Source organism: Haemorhous mexicanus, chromosome Z (genome assembly GCF_027477595.1).
Source record: "Haemorhous mexicanus isolate bHaeMex1 chromosome Z, bHaeMex1.pri, whole genome shotgun sequence".
Lineage (NCBI taxonomy): Eukaryota > Metazoa > Chordata > Aves > Passeriformes > Fringillidae > Haemorhous > Haemorhous mexicanus.
This window is the reverse complement of record NC_082381.1, coordinates 64,415,931-64,435,171: the sequence shown is the minus strand read 5'-3', so window position 1 is coordinate 64,435,171 and position 19,241 is coordinate 64,415,931. Positions and strand designations below refer to the sequence as shown.

The following is a 19,241-nucleotide window of genomic DNA, read 5'->3' as shown; positions in this document are numbered from 1 at the left end:
TCAAGGCAGAAAAGATTTTGCATCAAGTTGGATTGTTGCATGCTGGAGCCAGTTCTGCTTCCGTCACCACTGCACTTGTTTGCTTTCGCAAAGTTAATTCTTCATTGATCTGGGTGATTTTTACTGTATTACCCTTGATATGGCAATTGAATGGGAATCAGGTTCTGATCCCCAAATTCAGAATGGTGAAAACAGGTGCTGTGAGGTACCCAGTTGCGTGGTAGGCATATGAAAGAGACAGTATAAAGTGTTATATGGCAATTAACATCATTCAATTTAATTTATTGGCTACTTGCACCCAAAATCAAATCCCCATAAGGAATGTAATGGACTTCCCCATCTTCCTGTATTACCTGCTAGGTGGAGCCAAGTGCTTGAGCAAACTCAGTTCCACAAATTATTTTGCCTTTTCCTGAAGCAGGAATAACCCAGACTGTTTCCCTCTCCATGTTTATGCACACTACTGGAAATTTATCTCTTTCTACAATGAGTAGAAGTTTGGACTGTGCTGTGTCAGACTGACTGTCAGATTCCCTAGTGTTTACTTAACAGTGGCTTCTGCTAAATGTGTCCCAATGTTTGAAGGTCCTGCCACCCACTGCTCCAGGATAAATGGGTAACAGCCTGTGGTATCATTTCATTTTTCTGGAGGCTGGTACATGACAGAGAGTATGATAGTCCCACTCAATGCCATGGTCTTTGCCCCAGTTGTCTATGATGTTTTTTAGAAAATAAATTGCTCTATCTTGTTCTGGAATTTTTGTCATCTTCTTAAGGTTTCCTTCTAAAGGCCCATGTGCCTGGTGGTGACATGGGGTTCAGGCTATGTTCTCTCCTCTCTAGGTGTTGCTTCCACCACTGTTAGACATTTTTCCCTGGAGTTTTGGGGGAGTGTGATATAGTCCATCTGCCCAGTCTACCCATATTTCTATTTCAGCTGTCATTCTCTATACTAGAGAGGCTCTAACCACTTGGCCTGTTTAATTGCATGTTTCAAATTCATGGATAATCTGTGTAATTGTGTCCATGGTCTAGTCCACCCCTGGATCATGTGTCCACCTATAATTTGCATCTCACCCTTGATTATCTGAGGTGTCATGGGTGCACCAAACTAGAAATAATTTTCCCTTATATTGACAATTCTGATCCACCTGAGTTGCTTCAATCTTAGCGGCCTGATGCACTTTCCACTTGTTCTGATGTTCCTCTGTGGCCCATTTCTTGGGTGCATCAGTCTCTACATGAGGTACTTTCACAACCAGGTTCTCACCTAGACAGCAGTATCTTGTCACTATGTGGCAGCTCAGATGGCCTCTTGCTGCCAGTTACTCTGCTTCCACCACTGCAACCACCTCATAGGGCATTTACCACTACAGGAGTCAGTATAGAACTAAAATATTGGTCATTTTTCTCGTTCAGCAATGTCTAAAGCCAGCTGGATGGCCTTCACCTCTGCAAACTCACTTGATTCACCTTCTCCTTCAGCAACTTGTAGGAGACTCGATCTCTGATTCTTTCCTACAATATGGCAGAACAACCAATAAATAGGGCATATTTCTTCTCATTTTCTGGTAATTTATTACACAGTGAGTCCTCTTCAGTATGGGTCACCTCCTCTATTGATATTCCAAAATCTTTTCCGGCCAGTCCTTTATCACTTTCAGGATTCCTGGACGATCTAGTTGGTGCGGTATTTTAGCTGGTGCACCATTGTGGTAGTGACTTGCACCTGTTATTCTTCAATAGCCCCACAACAGAAGGGTCCTCTGAGAGAAAATGCCAGGCAGACAGATGCTTAATTTCCCCTGTCTCCAAGGCAGCTGTAGTGAAAGCCCAATGCTACCTTTTTGGGTCCCTGAAATGTCCTCTTCTGAAATTACCTGTGCCAAAGATGCACAGAGTGTCTGGACCAGGCACAGTGACATGCTTTTGCCACTCATTCCCTGTCAGACTAGTCTCAGCCTCCATGTCAGCTGTTGGGACCTCCCTGCCACTCCAGAACTACAAATTGGTTATTGCCCGCTATAGCATGATGGCAGTATGGCACACTGTGCACCTAGTGTCTATTAGACCCTTATACTCTTGTGGGTTTGACATTCTAGGCTATTGGATCCTCACATTCTAGTGAACTTAACTATCGTCATCTCCCATTGACAGGAGGCAGTGCCCTCTAGTACTGGACACAGAATTCTCCACCCACTTCTTGTGAAAAAGGATTAGAATTCTTTACCATGGAATCAGGAGTAAGATTAGCCATTCCATTCTGTCTGGGGAGTTGTCTGGTGGAGACTGGAGCAACAATTTTCCTAGAAGAATTCACATTTATGTTCATGCCTCTAGGGTGGAGGTGGATTTTCCATATCATTTTTTCATATCCTTTCTGTGGTCCCACAGAATTTAAAAACCATGGTGTGTACCCTTTATCCTCTTTTTTGAACAAAAGAATGCTCCTTTAATAGCTGAGATACTTGTCTGTACAGGTGGGGAGTAGAACCTGTCTTCTTTTTGTTGCTGTAACTGTTTTTCATACTTTTTGAACAGATTTTTTTCACAACTGAGAGGCAAGTCCATTAGGTAGGAAGAGAGATTTTCTTTGTATTCCCAGAGTTAGCAAACCCCTTAATCCACCCTGAGTACTTCTTCATCTTTCTAGGTCATTAATGCCAATGAGTTGAGATGACGGTGTGCTACATGTACAAACATCTACCATGTGGGTTATGTGCATTGGGCTTTGTCTAGATCTGTATGTGGCTGCGCATTCTTTGGCTCATAATAAATCATCTCTAGCTAAGCTAGCTCCCTCAGGTACTAGACACCTCTCTGTCCATGGTGGTTCCCTTGCCTGGGTAACATGGAATGCCTTCCTTGAAGGCCTTTCCTTCACCCTCGACAAGCAACTAAGTGCCACACATGTGCTTTTTCCCCCCTTAGTGGGGTGGGGAGGAGAATCTGAAAAAAATGTTAAACCACTGTATTGAGACAAGAACAGCTTAATAATTGAAATAAAATTAAACAGAAACATGATGTAACAGTAATCATAATGAGAAGGGAGACAGCAAAACCTGAAAAATGAAACACGAGAGAGAAGTGATACACAATGCAGTTGCAGTGATTAGCCTCTCCCAGTTTATGTACTGGGATTAACAGTGTGGTATGGGATATTTCTTAGGTCAGTTGTCCTGGCTGTGTCTTGTTCCCAGCTTCTTGTACACCTGCTCAGTCAGCATAAGAAAGTGAAAAGTCTGTGAATTAGGGTAAACCCTGTTTAGCACAACTGAAACATCAATGTGTTGTCTTACACTAAATTCAAGACAGAGCACTGTATAAGCTATTAGGAAGAAAAGTAACTCTATCCCAGCTGAAAGCAGGCCAAATGATTGTTATATAAAGGTACTAATTTTCTCTTGCACTGTTTCCTCTTTCAAATCTTCACAGCAGAGGCCTCAAAGAAGGAAAATAAGAGTTTGCAAGCAGAGGACAATTTTTGTCAGTCTGCAGTATCTGAAGCAGGTGGACCAAGGACTGAGGTAGAAACACAACTAAGTGTAGGTACACAGTCTGTTACCTCTTTTTTTTTTTTTTTTTTTGAGTGTACTGTTACTGGAAAAACTGTTATGAGAAATTATTTTTGCTTGCTTTTGCTTACTTGTTACTTTCTGTGTGGACGTAATGCTTACCAGTGATGTAATGCTAATGTCTAAGATGGGTTGGTGGTTTTTTGTTTTGTTTTTGTTTTGTTTTGTTTGTTGCTTTGTTGGGTTTTGGTTTGGTTCTTGGTTTTGGCTTTTTTGTTGTTTTTTTTTTGTGGACAGGTGGGGTTTCCCCATGCAAGTAGAGTCTGTGCCGCAGCTGTCAGGGTCTGCAGTTTGAGCCTTTTACCAGCAGATTACATAAAGGAGAGTATTTCAACTGTCTCTGAGATTAAACTGTTTAGAGAGCTTTTAGAGGTACATGTCAATGTCACAGTTCAATACAATGGCTGATGTTAAGTTTGCATGAAGAGTTAGACATTGTCTGTACAAAAAGGCCACAGCTTTCTTTGCATGTATTTGATACAGCACCCGGATTACCGCTGCTCATGGACATGTGGTTATGAATATGTTTGGATCATTAAATATTATGGAGCTCTTCCTTTATTTCATTTGTCTTCTGAAGCCACACAGGATGTGCTTGACAATCATTCGTAGCTCCAAATACCATGAGCATGGATTCACATGCTTTAAGGAATGTCTGTGTTATTGACATGACCATGCTTTCATGGAAGTCAGTGCTTTAATTAAAAATGGGAAATAATGGCCAAATCAATGATTATTAATATTAATGATTAAACTCTAGATTTAGAATTTAAGTTTTCCCAGTTGAGAAAATTAGTATTTGTCAAAGAAAAATTGTCAGAAAAGTAGTGATGTTTTTAGTCTCTCAATGACTGGAAGCAATAACTCTTAGTTGTCTTTCATTTATAACAGTGTCTCTAGCCTCATCTCTGAGGTTTAGATAGATTCCAATAATGATCATATCAGCAAAATGATCTAAAAACTTACACATTTTGATTATAGAGCTATATGGATATACCTGGAGAAAAGAGAAGAGTGATAGGGGTTTTTTTTATTTTTGTTGCTGTGAGTTAAGAAGTCAAACCCTGCCTCTTGCCCTTTTCCAGAGGAAAAGACAGTAGATACCAAAGTGCTCCAACTCCTCATAGCTTAATAAAACTGCTGGCAGCTCTAAAATTGGCCTCTGCAGTATCTACAAGCAGTTCTGCAATGGTTTGAAAATTGTTGGACCACCTAAGAAAGTAAAATACCCCACATTCCCCCAAACTATGAAAAAACATCTCCCAACTTTAATTTTCACCTTTCTGTTAGTGCTCCCCATTTTGTGCATTTTGATTCTAGAATAATTTGTTGTTGGTTTATAAATTCTTGTGTATTTAGTACTCACTTGAAGCTACTTGTCTTGGTTTGAAAAGACCAAGGTGTCTGGTAAGGAAGGCAGGAGCCTCCCCTGAACTGGAAAATGTAAACCCCCTCCCTCTGAATTGTTATAAATTTGAATTTAAGGGGCTCTCAGGCAAAGATAAAGGAACAGGAATGACAGTTCTTTATTAGGGAAGGAAATAAAAAGATAAAATAAGCAATGCAGTAATACAAAACAACACTGACAGAGTCAGAACACAACCTGACACCCTCTTGGTCAGGGTGTTGGTAGCAGTCCAAATGGAATGGTGGCTGCAGTCCTCCTGGAGTGTCAGGTGTGGTTCTGTCTGATCCTGTAGAAGGGTGTAGTCTTCCTCTGAAGATCCAGTGGAAAAGGCAGCTGTGCCTCTGGGAATCCAGTGGAAAGGCTGTTCTGGTGTCCCAAAATGTACGATTGTAGCCAGGTAGGAATGCTTGGCTCCTCCCCCTGGGTGGAGCATCTCACAGTGGGATGCTGTAATTTTATCAGTCATGCAGTGACACTCAGTGGCCCATTAACAGCAGCTGTCTCCCCAGAGGGAGGATTGGCTTGTGGAAGAGATAAAGAAAACTGCCCAATTTACAGAGGATAACTGCCACACCTCTAACAGATGGCAAGTAGAATACGCATTGCCTTGCAATATAGGACACTACTTCAAATAGCAGAATGTAGAACATGGCCACCCTTTGCCAGCCATGTTCCACAGTATTTGAAGTGGGACTGGAAAAATGGACCAGGATGCTGGTAATTGCTGTTCCAGATTATTACTAGCAGCAGGCACCAGCAGCACATAATTTTATTTTAATGTGTACAGCTTGTACTCACTATATTGTATCAAGTGCTGAATCCTCAGCTAACTTGCAGAAAAAAGTTAAGGTATTGGGATGGTGTGGAGGAACAGGAGACAAGAAAAGCTCTAGGGAGAGGGAGCTAAGCAGCCTCTTCTGCTGACTGTGCATGTAAGCTGTATTACTGATGAATCACCAAGTTCTGGCTTTTCTTATTTTTTACACTGGTTGCCATATTCTGTTGACCGTCATGATAAAAATAAAGCTATAGAATAGTGTGCAAGTATAAAAATAAGACTTAGCAAATAAATTTTGTCAACCACTGCAGTGTAGTCCCTTGTGTTTATACAGAAAGGGGAAACAAACAGAAAGAGACTCCTATAATTGAATTTTGTGGACACTTATTATAGGCAGAACTGTTAGGAAAAAAATCTTGGTAGTATTGTTTGTAGTGACAGGTCACTTTGAAATCTTATCTTGAACATTGAGTCTTATCTTGAACATTAAAACACAGAACAACGAGTCATCCACGACAAAAGATAACTTTTAAAAAAGATTAAATTTGTTGAGATGAGACAGAAGACTTAGCTATAAATTAAGAATTATTTTAGCTGCTGTTTTATAGGATCATTACTATGAAATAGTGCTTTAGAAAGCTGCAGTCATGGGTAGGATGATGAATGTGTTTTAGTAAATTCAGAAAATTTTAGAATTACATTTGCTTTGCTTTTGCTCCACAGGCTGACTCTCAAAAAGGTAAAGAATCAACAGATGTCCATGCAAGCACATCTGAAGGTAAAAATAACTTTGATTATCAGAATTGCTATTACTCTAGATAGATAGTTTTGCAGGCTATTTTACAGCTTTCCATTTTACTTCATTCATCTGTAAAATGGAAATAAAAACGTGCTTTCCTCTAAGGTGCTGAGATTCAACTCATATACCTTTTAGAGGAATTCAGATAAAATTGTTATGAGTCTTGGTAAAGATAGTATTCAGAAAAAAAGTACCACAACGTGTGGTACTGTGTTAGTGGCACTCAATTTTTTTCATGAACTATTTTGGATGGGGAGGTCATATGAAGATCTTAGTCTGAATTTGTTCACTTGAATTTTTTTTGTGTTATTCTCCTAAGACCCTAATGCAGCTCATGTTTCCATCTGGACACGAAGCAGCCATTTAAAACGTCAGAAGCTAAATAGAAATAGACAGGAAGCTCGACTTGAAACTTCCCAACAAGATGAGGAAAATGCTCTTCAAATGTCCAAAAGCAGGTACCAGGAGCCCATTTTTACTGATTTCTTATTTTGTTGCTTGGACAGCCATGAGCTACGTTAGTATCTCAGGGTGTGCAACTGGTATTCTCCTTTCTCCCTACTTTACTTGCTCGATTTTAAAATTACTAAAAGTAAAGTCTAATGCAAGATGGGAAAAGAGAAAAGTGAGACATCATTTGAAGAGTGGTTGCCCCAAAATGTAGTACCTGTGAAAGCTCAGTAGATTCTAGAAATAATAGGAAAAGAGTGAAGGCTGTTGTAACTGAATCTGTACCATAGTAAAAATATTTGTATTCACTGCACAGTTTCTTGAGATATTGTATCTGGACTTATATCCATAATACTCTGTGTGGTCTTTGAGGAGGTATCCCTTCCCCACTTCTTGTGACAATTGATAAATTGCAGTAAAATATGGTCTGACTGTTCAGCTGGGGAGCTGGTTACTGCTTGTCAGCTAATAACAAGTGTTATAGGGAGCCATGTCTTCAAAGGAAAGCCCTTTGCTCAGACAATATTTTAAACTATCATATCTGATCTAACATCCTGAAAGGATCCTAAAACCATTTCCAGTTTAAATGATGTTAACCTGTGTAACAATCATCAGATGATTGTTACATGGATGTGAAGAGTAGTGTGACTTGTGTGCCATAACAGTTCTTAAAAGTCAGGGCTTGGAGTAATAATTTGTTCTGGCTTTCCATTCAGAATATCTGTTGTAAGTAAATAAATAGCACCTTCCTCCCTCATAGACACACTGTGCCCACCCCACCCTGCTCCATGTGCATGTCTCCCTATCATTCTCTTCCAAAGAAACCCACTTCAACCCCTAAAGCCTCTTTTGACAAACTGAAGATAACTTGATTATTTTCTAGGAAATCACTCAAGCTTGTAACGTGAGGCTTCTTTAAACAGAATTAGTTGTGAGGATTTTCTTTGTGCAGTTGAGGCCTTCCACTAGGTAGTACCTATTTTCTGTGTTTAAATGGCTCTGTGGAATTACAGATATTGTATTGCTGTGCTGGACTGTCAGTGCACTACCCTAAGCTGGTTCAAACAGGTCAAGTGGCACACTTGATGCTGCCACAGCTTAAGAAATGCTGTTACTTCTAATAATTGGCTAGTTCATATGTGAGAGGACTAAACTGATATGATTGGTTACTAAACTAACCTAATTTGAATGTCAAATTTTGGACCTTGCAAAATTAAGGCAATGAAGTGTTGCTGTTACACAAGATGTGTTACCTGATGTTTTTAAGCAGAGCTAAGAGGAATGCTAAAATGAAGGCATCAGAACAGCATATGAGCTTGGTACTTTCCAACAAGTGAACGCCAACAAATGAAACAGGATCTTCTGTTGTGCACTTTCCTGTTGAGTCCTACTTTCACCTCAAGACTGGCATGTAGGATAAAACCCTCCAGTTCTGCCTTTACTATGAGATTACAAAGTAGACTCCTGCGAATCTATTACATGCATTTTTAATTTGCTTGTATGTAATTGTTACAGTTTGTCTAAACTTTATCATCTTGAAAATGAGAAATTAATATTTGAGTTACTGTTACTACCCTGCAGCAGTGGCAGTGCATCAGCACTTCACCTTTAGGTATTTGCTAATGTAACCTATAGCTGATGGTAACTTATTCACTCATGATGTGTTTATTGCCTTGAGTTACTTTCCAGTCATGGTCTTTGTAATATCTGTATTTTCAGTGATTATACAAATGCAGTTGTTTTCATAATTCCATCATTTGAAACTGTTTCTACAGTGGAGATGGGGGGGAAAAAGAAGTTGCTGCTTTTCTTAACCCTTTGTAGCTTTCAGATATGTAATGCATCACCACTTTCTAAATTTTAAATAACAAGCTTAGAGAAGTTTCAGATTTCTTTCCCGTAAAATGGAAGTGAGACAGATAAAATTTTATAATTGCCAAAGTAATTTTCCTAGTTGGTTTTTTTTTCCCCCCTAATGAGGAGTTAGCCATTTTAAGATGCATTTCGTTTTCTTGATTTGTATTTCCTATGGCAATCATGCACTACAAAACTGGTCATGAAAGAATTTCCCTGCTGAGATCACCAAAGTTATGTATTAGTCTAAAAGATATATCTTAATGCCTGCTACAGACCGGAACTCCTTGCCCATACATCTGAAAGCTCTGAAGACTTAGTAGAAGTGCCTAAGGTGGATACTGTTGAGAAGGATGAGGAAATAACTGTGGAAAATGAAGACCAGTCTGTATTAGAAGCGGAAATGCATGTATCACCCTCTGAGAAACAAAGTGAGATGGAGGTGAGCTGGATGGGATAACAATAGCAGATAGGTTTGGAATACAGATTCAGTTTCTGTTAAATATGGTCCTTGCTACCTTGCTCCATGTGATTCTCAGCTCTTTGATTTTTTGCACCAGTGCTTCATGAAGAAGTGTATCTAAGAAGTTAGTACAGAATTAGTTTAAGGGAATGTTTCACTGTACGTATTTTGAACAATAGAGTTTATAGGATCTTCAATAAGATTAACTTCTAGCTTGTCTACCATCCTAATTTTCTTCATTGATTCTTCTAATAAGAAATTCCAGAGATCTGGGATAAGGTCAAGATCTGACCTAGTATCTCTAATTTAAAAAAAAAAGTTTTTTCAAGACATCAGTACCTGGTATGCTTCAGTGACTTCTGTTGGTTCTTTTTATTTTTCTACTTAAAAACTGCCTGTTGGATTTAAACATCAACTTTAATTCCAGCTTTTAGCTTCACCTTGTGAACATCTTGAATTTAAATTTCTGAGTATTCTTTGTGCCTAGCAATGCCCTCAGGGATTTTGTTCTTACTGATGGATAAGAAAGTGGACTTTACACATATTGGGTTCAAGGAATGATTGCAGGAGGCATGAGAGATGCATTAAAAACTTCTTGTCTTGGCTCCTAACTGTAAGCTATGGTCATATATTTAGTGCAGGTGACCCCAACAAACTAATACTCTGGCTAAGTTAGCTAATCTGCATTAAATTCTGCCTTCTTAGTACATAATTCTAGATATCTCAGCTACCTGCTTCTCACATTAAGCTGCAAATTTAGATCACGTGTACATCCATCAGTGCTGTGGAACAATAGCTGGGCATAATTTTGACTTAAAAATGACTTTTTTTTTTTTTTTTTTTTTTTTTTTTAGGAAATGCCATCAGAACCTCTTAATGGTGAGGTAGCAGAAGAAACTGATAAAACCTCACTCATGGCTGAAGGGGAGATGGTGAATGAAGTTCCAGGTGGTGAATCAAAATTGCTGTCTGAGAATCAAGGAAAAGAACCTGTATCACCATTTGTTCCATTAACCCTTGATGCTGCAGCAAAACCTCCAGAAGACACTGAATCAGAGAAGGTGAGAGAACTGAAACAAAATGTGAAGTCATTTTTACTTCAAAGTGTATTTATCTTCCAGGGATTTTTTTGCTTTTGTTAACTAACAGAAAGTAGCCCCAACATTGTATATAATTATTGGGAGAAGAAATTATTAGTTAGTGTATTCTCCTTATGTAAATCCATAAGGAGAATACACTAACATTTCTGTTTCAACATGCAGAAGTGGGACCTATATGCATCTGATACCCAAAAGAAAGATATGTTTGCAGCAGTTTGCCTTTACAGTCATGCAACTTCTGTTTCTCACTAAAATACTGGTTTGGTAAGAGTGAAAAGCCACATACTTTTTTTGTCTGGCAATTTGTGCCTGATGAGGTGTACAAATAATTAACTACTGCTAAAATGCCTTTGCTTTCAGAATACAGGTTTTACTATTTTCTTGTTTATAATGTAAAAGCAGATTATTATATGCTAGCAAAACAATAATTGTATTTGTCTGAATATTTTTTTTCCCTTAGGATTAATATCAGAGTGCTTCTTCTGTACCTCAAATTATTCAACTCTTTTGAACAATTTGAAAATCAGAGAGCAACTCTGGATATGAAATGCAGGTCACAAAATAGTCTTGTGCAAAAAGGAGGACTGTTTTGTCAAGTTACGTGCTTAGAATTAAAACCCTGCTGAATGCCAAACTATCCTCTGATGTTAATAGTGAGAGGCAGCAGTTGTTCAGCGTCTTTTACCTTGAGCTAATTGTCCTTTTGATTGTTTTCCTCCATCCTTAGGTTTTAAATGAAAATGATTCAGAAATGCTGACTGAAGAAGTTACATCAGTAGAGAAGGAGGGCACTGAAGAGCAGCAAGAATCTGAAAAGCCCAGCACTGAAAATGCAGCTGCTTTGGCATCAAAGGAAGAGCCCTCTGACAATGGCCTGCCCAACTCTGTGGCAACTGAAGCAGCAGAAGAATCTGTTTCTGAAAACCTACCTTCCTCATTAGAAGATCAAAATGAGGAAGCAGGGCACAACTCGCAGGAGGCCCCTGCTGCCTTGAGTCAGAGCTCCTTGGTAATGGTTGAACTTGAGGGCGTTTCTTTTCAGCAGCCTTCTGGACAGGAAGCACAGAAGAACCAGCTGGAAGAGCCCTCAGAAGAGTCTGCAGAGCAGACAGATCACTACACGCAGACAGTGGCAGAGCGGGCTGCTGACAGCAGCTCTGAGGAAGCAGAAATTGAGGTACCTGTTGTAGATCGGAGAAACTTGCGAAGAAAGGCTAAAGGCTACAAAGGTCCACCCAAGAAAAAAGGAAAGCCAGCTTAAAAATCAAATTGTGATAATTTATCTATTTATAACAAGGCTATTTTGTGTAAAACGTTAAGGTGTAACTGCACCATATCTGGCACAGGACACATGTGCTTAAAATTCTGTGTTGGATTTCCTCTTGGGTTCATCATCTTTCCTCAAGTTTTGATTTGTTAGTTTTTTAAATTTAACCACTGGAAATTGAACTTTTTCATAGTATGAAAGTAAATAGCTAGTCTCCTCCCTCCATAAAGGATACATGATGAATAAATACAGTTGTGCTATCAAAGGGAATAGTTTGCATATTTGAGGTGGTAGTCATGGAAGAAAAATGCAGTGTGAAATCCTGGCCCAGTCAAGGTCCCATAAATTGCTATAGACTTCCTTGTCACTGGACATGACTCGAGATAATTTTTTTTAATAACTTTGTGTTCTCTACTGTGGAGAAAAGCAGAACAAGAAAAATCCTTCATAGTTTCTTGTTCTCTTCCCACAGGCTTAAGAGATGAAAAGAATGTAAGATTCTTCATTCTAGGTCTCAAAATGTACAAGAAGGTATAGCTCAGTAGATCAATGCAACGTGAGCAGCACTTTTCTTTCATGAGAATAACTTGAAACAGCTGAGTCAGTAGAATGCAGTGTAGTGCCTGCCACAGGGCTTCCTGATAATGGATTTCTTTAGCAAAGATTAAGAGATGCCTACGCGGTAAACTATTTGTAGCTTCCAAAGCAAGCATTTTGGTAAGCCCAGGTTTTTCCAGACTTTATGGAATGGAGCCTCCGTATGGAATAATTTGAACTGCCTTGCTAACTATTTGCATGTGTTGAGTGGATAGCTGCTTCCTTGTTGCATTACAGGAAAAGGATATGACAACTCTTGATCTTGTTTTGGTCTGAATGGAAGTGGTTCTTTGTGTTTTCCAAATACTTGGCTGATGCTGTGGGGTAACTACTAAAATGTTGTGTCTTCCAGGTGTGCAACTCCTGTGAGCACTAACATTTCAGGTGGTTGTGATATTCATTAGTGTATTAGTGGGTATTTCAGCAAATGCTTGCTTGCCAAACTTTATGCCTTTAGGAGTTAGTGGGTGATACCTTGCAAATACTTCTGATTCCCACTTTTGTTTTTTAACTGGAGTGTAATTTCTGGGATGATAGCTTCCCAGTGGATGACTTTTCTTAAAAGCAGCAACCAAAATTCACTTATGCCAACAGGAATAAACCCAGACTTTTCATGATCATTTCCCTTCTGAGGTTCTCTTGGCAAACTGTGTATTTAACTTGTCACATGTACCTAAGTTGGCCTTAGTTTGCTGTGTATTTCTTTCCAATAAATGCAGATCCTTTTGTAATGGGCTAAAAACTCAGAAATAAAAGAACAGTGGTTCTGAGAACAGAAAATTACACCTTTTGTCCTGCATATGCCTTTTCCAAGATGCATGAACTAGTCTTTTGCAGTGTCGCAAAAACAGAGGTACAAGGTTCACTTGAATAGTTGCAATGCTGTCTTAACTTTTATCCCTTTGAAGTTAATGTAAGAATCTGGTTTTGGATTTTTATGCCTATAAAGGTTTACTCTATTTATATGATATTTTAACTATTTAAGGTACATTCATACTTTTTTTTTTCGAGTGATGAAGTACCATGCTCCTTTTTTCTGTTAAGAGCAATTTACAGGGAAAAAAAAAAAAAGGCAGTTTTAAAAAATCATGTGTTAACTTTAGATTCAGGGTGTGTGAGATCACTGAGTTAGATATGCGTTTCTTGAACTATTGCATGTAGCTATAGTATCTTATCAATGTACATACAGATACTCCATGATTGATAAATATTAAAGATCTTTCCTGATTGTGTGTAAACATATTCAAGTGAACCTTAAGCATTTCTAAAACTCATAAAGCTTTTTATATGAAGCATATAAGACAAAACTTTTGATATTTTCTGTATGATTTCTCTTTTACTGCTGAGATTAATTGTTTTAAAAAAAGAAGTGGCTGGAAAACACACCTATTGCAATTCTAAGAATTGGGGATTTTTGAGGCCTGGTGGCTCTCAAAAAAATAGAGTGGTTGTACACAGTATACTGCAACTCATCTTCTATTTTTAGGGCAATCTTTACTGAAGATTCATCTTCTGAGTCCTTCAATTGATACAAATGTATCCACTTTGAAAAAGTTAAGTATTTTACATAAGAGCCCCAGTAATTTCAATTCTTCTAGGTGGATTTTTGATATGTATGTTTATCACGTATACTCCTGGTGAGGTTGGTAAACTATTCATGAGAAGGTAATTTCTCTCACCCAGCTTTTACTTTTCATGGCTAAGTTGGAATGATTTAAATTAATACCTTTATTTTGAGACATTTGCAGAGTAAGAACATAAATATTATGAGATTATGATATTAAGATAGTTTTGGTTTCTATTGAGAACAATAAAATCTCTGATTTCATTTCAGTGAGTCAGTTTTAAATACTGAACTTAAATTCACATGTTGTAAGTATACCCTTGAGTAGATATCTTGAAAAATCTGGGGTGCCTGGGATAATAGCTGATGAGCAGACTTTTACAAATAGAATGTGGGCAGTTGTGGTGCAATTAGCAATTCCAACAACCAGTACAGTCATGAAAGAAGGACACTGTTCTAACAGTGATCACAGCAGTACTTTGCACCAAAGAACACATTTTATTTCTACAACAACTTCTTTGGCATCAGTCTTTCTCCAGTAAATGCAGAGTAGCAAAATCAAAATACTGACTTTAAGTAATAGTTTTTATTGCTGTACTGATTGTCCCACAGGAGCAGTAGTTCAATACCTTATTAATTCTTTTACACTTATGTAAGGAAAGGTGTTTGACAACTATATTGATTGGAGTGCTTTACCTTGGGGACTATTAACTGTCTTATTAACATCAAACTCTTAAACAATTTTAAAGATCCTACTGCACCAGCAACGAAAGGTTAAAAGATCAACTTTATACAAGTTTGTACCAAATGTTATTACAACATGCTGTGGAACTATGTGTGTACAGTGAAAGCAGGCAGTATTATTTTTGAGCTTTATTTAGTCTAGGAATAGAGTTTAAAGAACATTAATTTGTGACTTCAGCCTTGCACTTAAATGGTAAATGGTTTTGTACTTGAATCCAATATTTGTTCAAATGTCTGTCTTGTACTGCTTCTCCCATATTCTCTCTTGGTCCATTTTAATTTAATGCAGAATTCTTGTTTGCTGTTCTCCTGTTTCACAGTCCTTCGCATGAAAGTGTATACATCTTATTTCAAAAGCGCTTTAACTTATTTCAAATGATGTCTGACCTTGCTGCTTTTTTGTACCATTTCTTTTGTAAATGTCAATAATCAAATTGATCATTTACAATGTCATTTACACTATTAGCAAGAAATTGGCCTAAGTTTCAGCTTCCTTGCTTCTAAGTGACTGTTCTAAACTATTACTATGGGGATACACTTTAAATTTATTTCCACAAATGTGGTGTTAGATGTTTTCTAAACTGGTGATACCCTGTTTATAAATCTTATGAAAGATGTATTGCTATTGCATAGTATTGTACCTTAGTCTTGTTACTGTGTTAATTTTTCCTTTTTTTTTTTTTTGTACTGTCTTGGCTGCTTTTGAAATGTTTTGAAGTAGTAATAAACTTTTATTTTGTGATTATTTTTTGCTTGGTTTTTAATATTTGAGTCCTTTTCTGCTATGTAGGAAGTACATTTTAAAGTGGTTCAGTGCACTGGACAGTAATTTTACCACCTGTCTTCTACAAAGGAGTTTTTAAGAAATCAAAATTTATTAATTAAAAATCCTTGTATCAATGTAAATAATTTTCTTTAGCTTATGCATCAGATTTTATTTAAAAAAATCAGCAGAATAGGCTTTTCTGAGCATTATAGCATGCAATCTGCTATATATCAGTTCTGCAACATGATGTAAACTTAGGAGTTATTAATGTAGTTTGCTATTGATCAGCCAACTAGAAATGCTGTAACACACTCCCCACAGTGTGGTACATTAAAAGATCTTAAGTGCAGTTGTGATATTCAGCCAACAAGTTATGTATTTATAGTACAAAATATAGTAAAGCTTTTCAAGACAGCTGTAGGAAATTAAAGTATTCTCTTCATGTTGTTAATGTCCAGCAAAGACAAAAGCAACAAGAACTTGGCTTTATAAAATAAATGGAGGTTTATCTATTCTGACAAAATGCCCTCTCTCCAAGCAAGTAACTTACTGGTTTGTTACCCTCTCTTACTTTCAAATACTTGTAAGTTACTAAGCCTAGTGTGAGGCAGTACCTTAAACTAATAAAATAGTAACAGGTTATGGTTACAGTTAATGTGTTTGTACAATCTTATAAGAGAAGTTATCAAGATTGTACAAAAGCAGCTAGCTTGACTTCCTGCCAGAGTTCCAGATCTGAAACCTGACTGGAGAAGCATCTGTGACAGAAGAGCTGGAGCTGCAATTCTTCTTCCTGGAGAAGAGAAAGCTCAGGAGGGTCTTAACCTTGTGTACATGTACCTGGTGGAAGGGAAGTGTATGTCACAAGTAATTTAGGTTGCTTAACAAATCACTGTCAAAGGTGTTAGCAAAAGCAGGTTTAATATAAATTTGCAAATCATGACTTTAAAAAGTTTGATTGCAAGATTCACTCTATTACTTACTAGAGAGATGAAGCATACAAAGGAAAATTGTATTAGAATCAATCTGAAATTATTCACAGAGATAAAGAATGCGAAAAGGTTAGGGAGACCCATCTGCTGAGTTGTGACATTCAAAGAGGACCCCCTTACTTTTGTAGAAGCATAGAAGGTTTGTTGGTAATTACAAAGTGAGCAAGAGCAGGACATGGATTGAGATGGGGACATACAAAGGTAGGGCAGCACTTTTCCAGGACAAACATCCTTGTTCTGGCTTCTGTAAATAGAGCACAACACAGTACAGAGCAGGAATGGGGTGAAGTATCCCCATGACTCCATGAAGCTCAGGTACACATGTGCCCCAGGACCTGGAGAGCCCATCAGCTGGATTTTCCTTTTCCACCTCCCTCATCTCTCTTCCTTTTCATTCTACAGTTTATCCAAACTCCACTGGTGAGTCTAGGAGATCAGGGACTAACATACCAATTTTCATGCTAAGTATGGAATTTTGAGGATCCTTCAACTTTTATCGTTCTGTTCAACCACAAGCACATATGAATTTTGGATGCTTCCTTCTCCAGACAGATGGGATGCCACTGCTTTCCGAACTGCTGATGGAGCATGATAAAGTACAGTCTTAGTTCTAGACTTCGTCAGTGGTTTATCTGTAAAGGACTTGGCAACACTCAATCATTGACTTGTTTAACATTTATGAAGAGATTCAACAGGATTTGCTCAACAATATAACATAATTATAGACCTGAGATGGCAATGCTTATAGTGTACTTCCTATAGCCTGTTTAAATCAACTCACAGATATGTGTGTGTATGTGCATACATACAAAGATAAAGATACCTACTAATGTTCCCCTTAAGCTCAGTGAAATACTCATATTGAATGCCTTTGCATTTTCTGAAGGAGTGAAGGTTGAGCCTTAGGCAGTATGGGGAGTTATCAATTCAGGTCCCATCTTCAGCTTTTGGCACGGGTCCTCTGAGTATTGCAAACTCTTGAGTTGGTGAGCTGTGGGAAGTGTTCCACTCAGAAGAGCCCACTGTAGCCCAGGAGGGTTAAAAGGGCCTCATTTAGGAACACTGTTTATAGGATTGCAAGTTAATTGACTTAAGACATCAATTAATTGTCATCCTGGCTGTAAGTAATTACTGGAATTCTTCAAAAGCCCAGTAATAATAATACCATTCCACTGGCTATGGTTCAGGTAAGTAATGTTCAAAGACTGTTGCAGATGGGCAATCATCTCCTGTGCCCCTCATTGGTTAGGCATCAGAAATTCCTGTTTATAGAGTTTTTCTGGTAAGCTCAAGGGGAGTTTAATGAATCATTAATCAAGGCAAAAAACTAATGAGATCTATGGAGGAGGCAGTGGCCGTGTACAACTGCAGGATGTAAAGATGGATTAAGACTCAGTGGTGCCCAGTTGGGGAAAAACTAGAATACAGGAAATTCAATTTAAATAAAAACCAGTTTAAACTAGAAGTGGTCAAATGCTGGATCAGGTTGCTCAGAGAGGTGGTGGAATCTCCCCACCTGGATATACTCAAATCTGCTGTAGGTCACTACTGCCTGTATAAAATGGAGGAAATTTATTAGGGTTTGTGCTAAAAACTCCTTGGCTGGAAGTGAAGTACTATTCAAGAGTAAGAATATAAAGTGGTGAGTGTGGATATTTATAGTGATAAAATATTTCTGTTTACCACTAAATCCATGACTGGAAGATTACTAATTCAGTTGCAACATTGCTGAAAGCTTCCAGTTTAGAAGTAGCTTTGATTCTTTTATTTCAAGAAGCCAAGCTAAATATATATTGATCAGCTAAAGCTTGTAACCTTTATCTTCTCTTCAGTATTTTTTAAAGCCACCAAAATTGCTACAAATAGTTGTAGTATCAAGTCTGTCAGACCATTTTCAAAGTCCACATATTTAAGCCCTTTTAAATTCATACATTTTAACTTCTGAAACTGTTCTCTTACTTGAAATTAAGGTGCTATACTTTCCTAGATTAATTCATTCCATTAATGCAGCATTGGAAACAAAGAGGAGAAAGGCATGAGTTAAGGGGGCAGGTGGAGAGTAGCTGCCCTTCTGGTTATCTTTCACCCTGCTCTGTGGTAGTGCATCTCCTGCTCCTTTTCCAGGCACCGCTGTCATCTGACAAAAGCTTGCTGGGCCTCAGCTGTGACTGAACATCACTAGGGCTCATCAGAAACACTGCCTGCTCCCAGAAACAGCTGATAACAAGCTCCTGGTTTCATAATGAAGAACCTTGGAAACAGTTTCTGTTGCCTGACTGCCCTAAAATCGTTGATCTTGCACTTTCAATTAAAGAGGCTGACCCAAACTATGGCCAGGATGAAACATTGTTATGACTAAAGCCCACTCCCTAGGGCCCATAAACAGAGGTCAAAAATAAGACCTCCTGAGCTGCAACTAGCAACTTCTGAGTGGGGCCTCTTAGAGCCAGCTAACCCTTGTTTCCCTTGTTTGTTGTCTACACAGGATTGCTCAACAAGGATACCCTCACTCCTCGAGGCCCCAACCCTTCGGCTGCTGAGGCCATCAAAAGCATCCAGAGTGAGCATTTCACTACCTTTGAGGGGAATGTTTCACAGGTACCTTGCACTAATTCTTTGTGTGCATGCATGTGCACATATGCTACAGAAAATCTAGGAGAAATTCTGCTTTCTTAGACATTTAAGGATCTTAGGTATCTAACTAAGTTAGGCCTGTAAGGTAAAGACATAAGCTAAGTTATATGTTGTCAAGTGTTGCTCTTTTGCTAAGTTGTTAACTTTCAAGTTAGGTTAAGTCCTGTTAAATGTTGTTCCTCTGTTAAATCCTTAAGGCTAAGACATAAGTTAAGTTATGAGTGAAGTTTAAGGTATAAGTTAAGCATGG

The 19,241-nt window shown here is 38.2% G+C and overlaps 1 protein-coding gene across 2 annotated transcripts in view; it reads left to right on the top strand.

Annotated features, from left to right (window-relative positions):
• The window catches only part of FAM169A (family with sequence similarity 169 member A), a 39,413-nt gene extending 24,069 nt beyond the window's left edge, over window positions 1-15,344 (top strand). For both annotated transcript variants that reach the window (XM_059836483.1, XM_059836484.1), the window contains exons 8-13: window positions 3,436-3,545; window positions 6,485-6,539; window positions 6,880-7,018; window positions 9,141-9,306; window positions 10,182-10,388; window positions 11,155-15,344. In XM_059836483.1, coding sequence (XP_059692466.1) covers window positions 3,436-3,545; window positions 6,485-6,539; window positions 6,880-7,018; window positions 9,141-9,306; window positions 10,182-10,388; window positions 11,155-11,688 — 1,211 coding nt within the window. In that variant the 3' untranslated portion in view covers window positions 11,689-15,344. The remainder of the gene's footprint in view (window positions 1-3,435; window positions 3,546-6,484; window positions 6,540-6,879; window positions 7,019-9,140; window positions 9,307-10,181; window positions 10,389-11,154) is intronic.
• The last annotated feature ends 3,897 nt before the right edge of the window (window positions 15,345-19,241 follow it).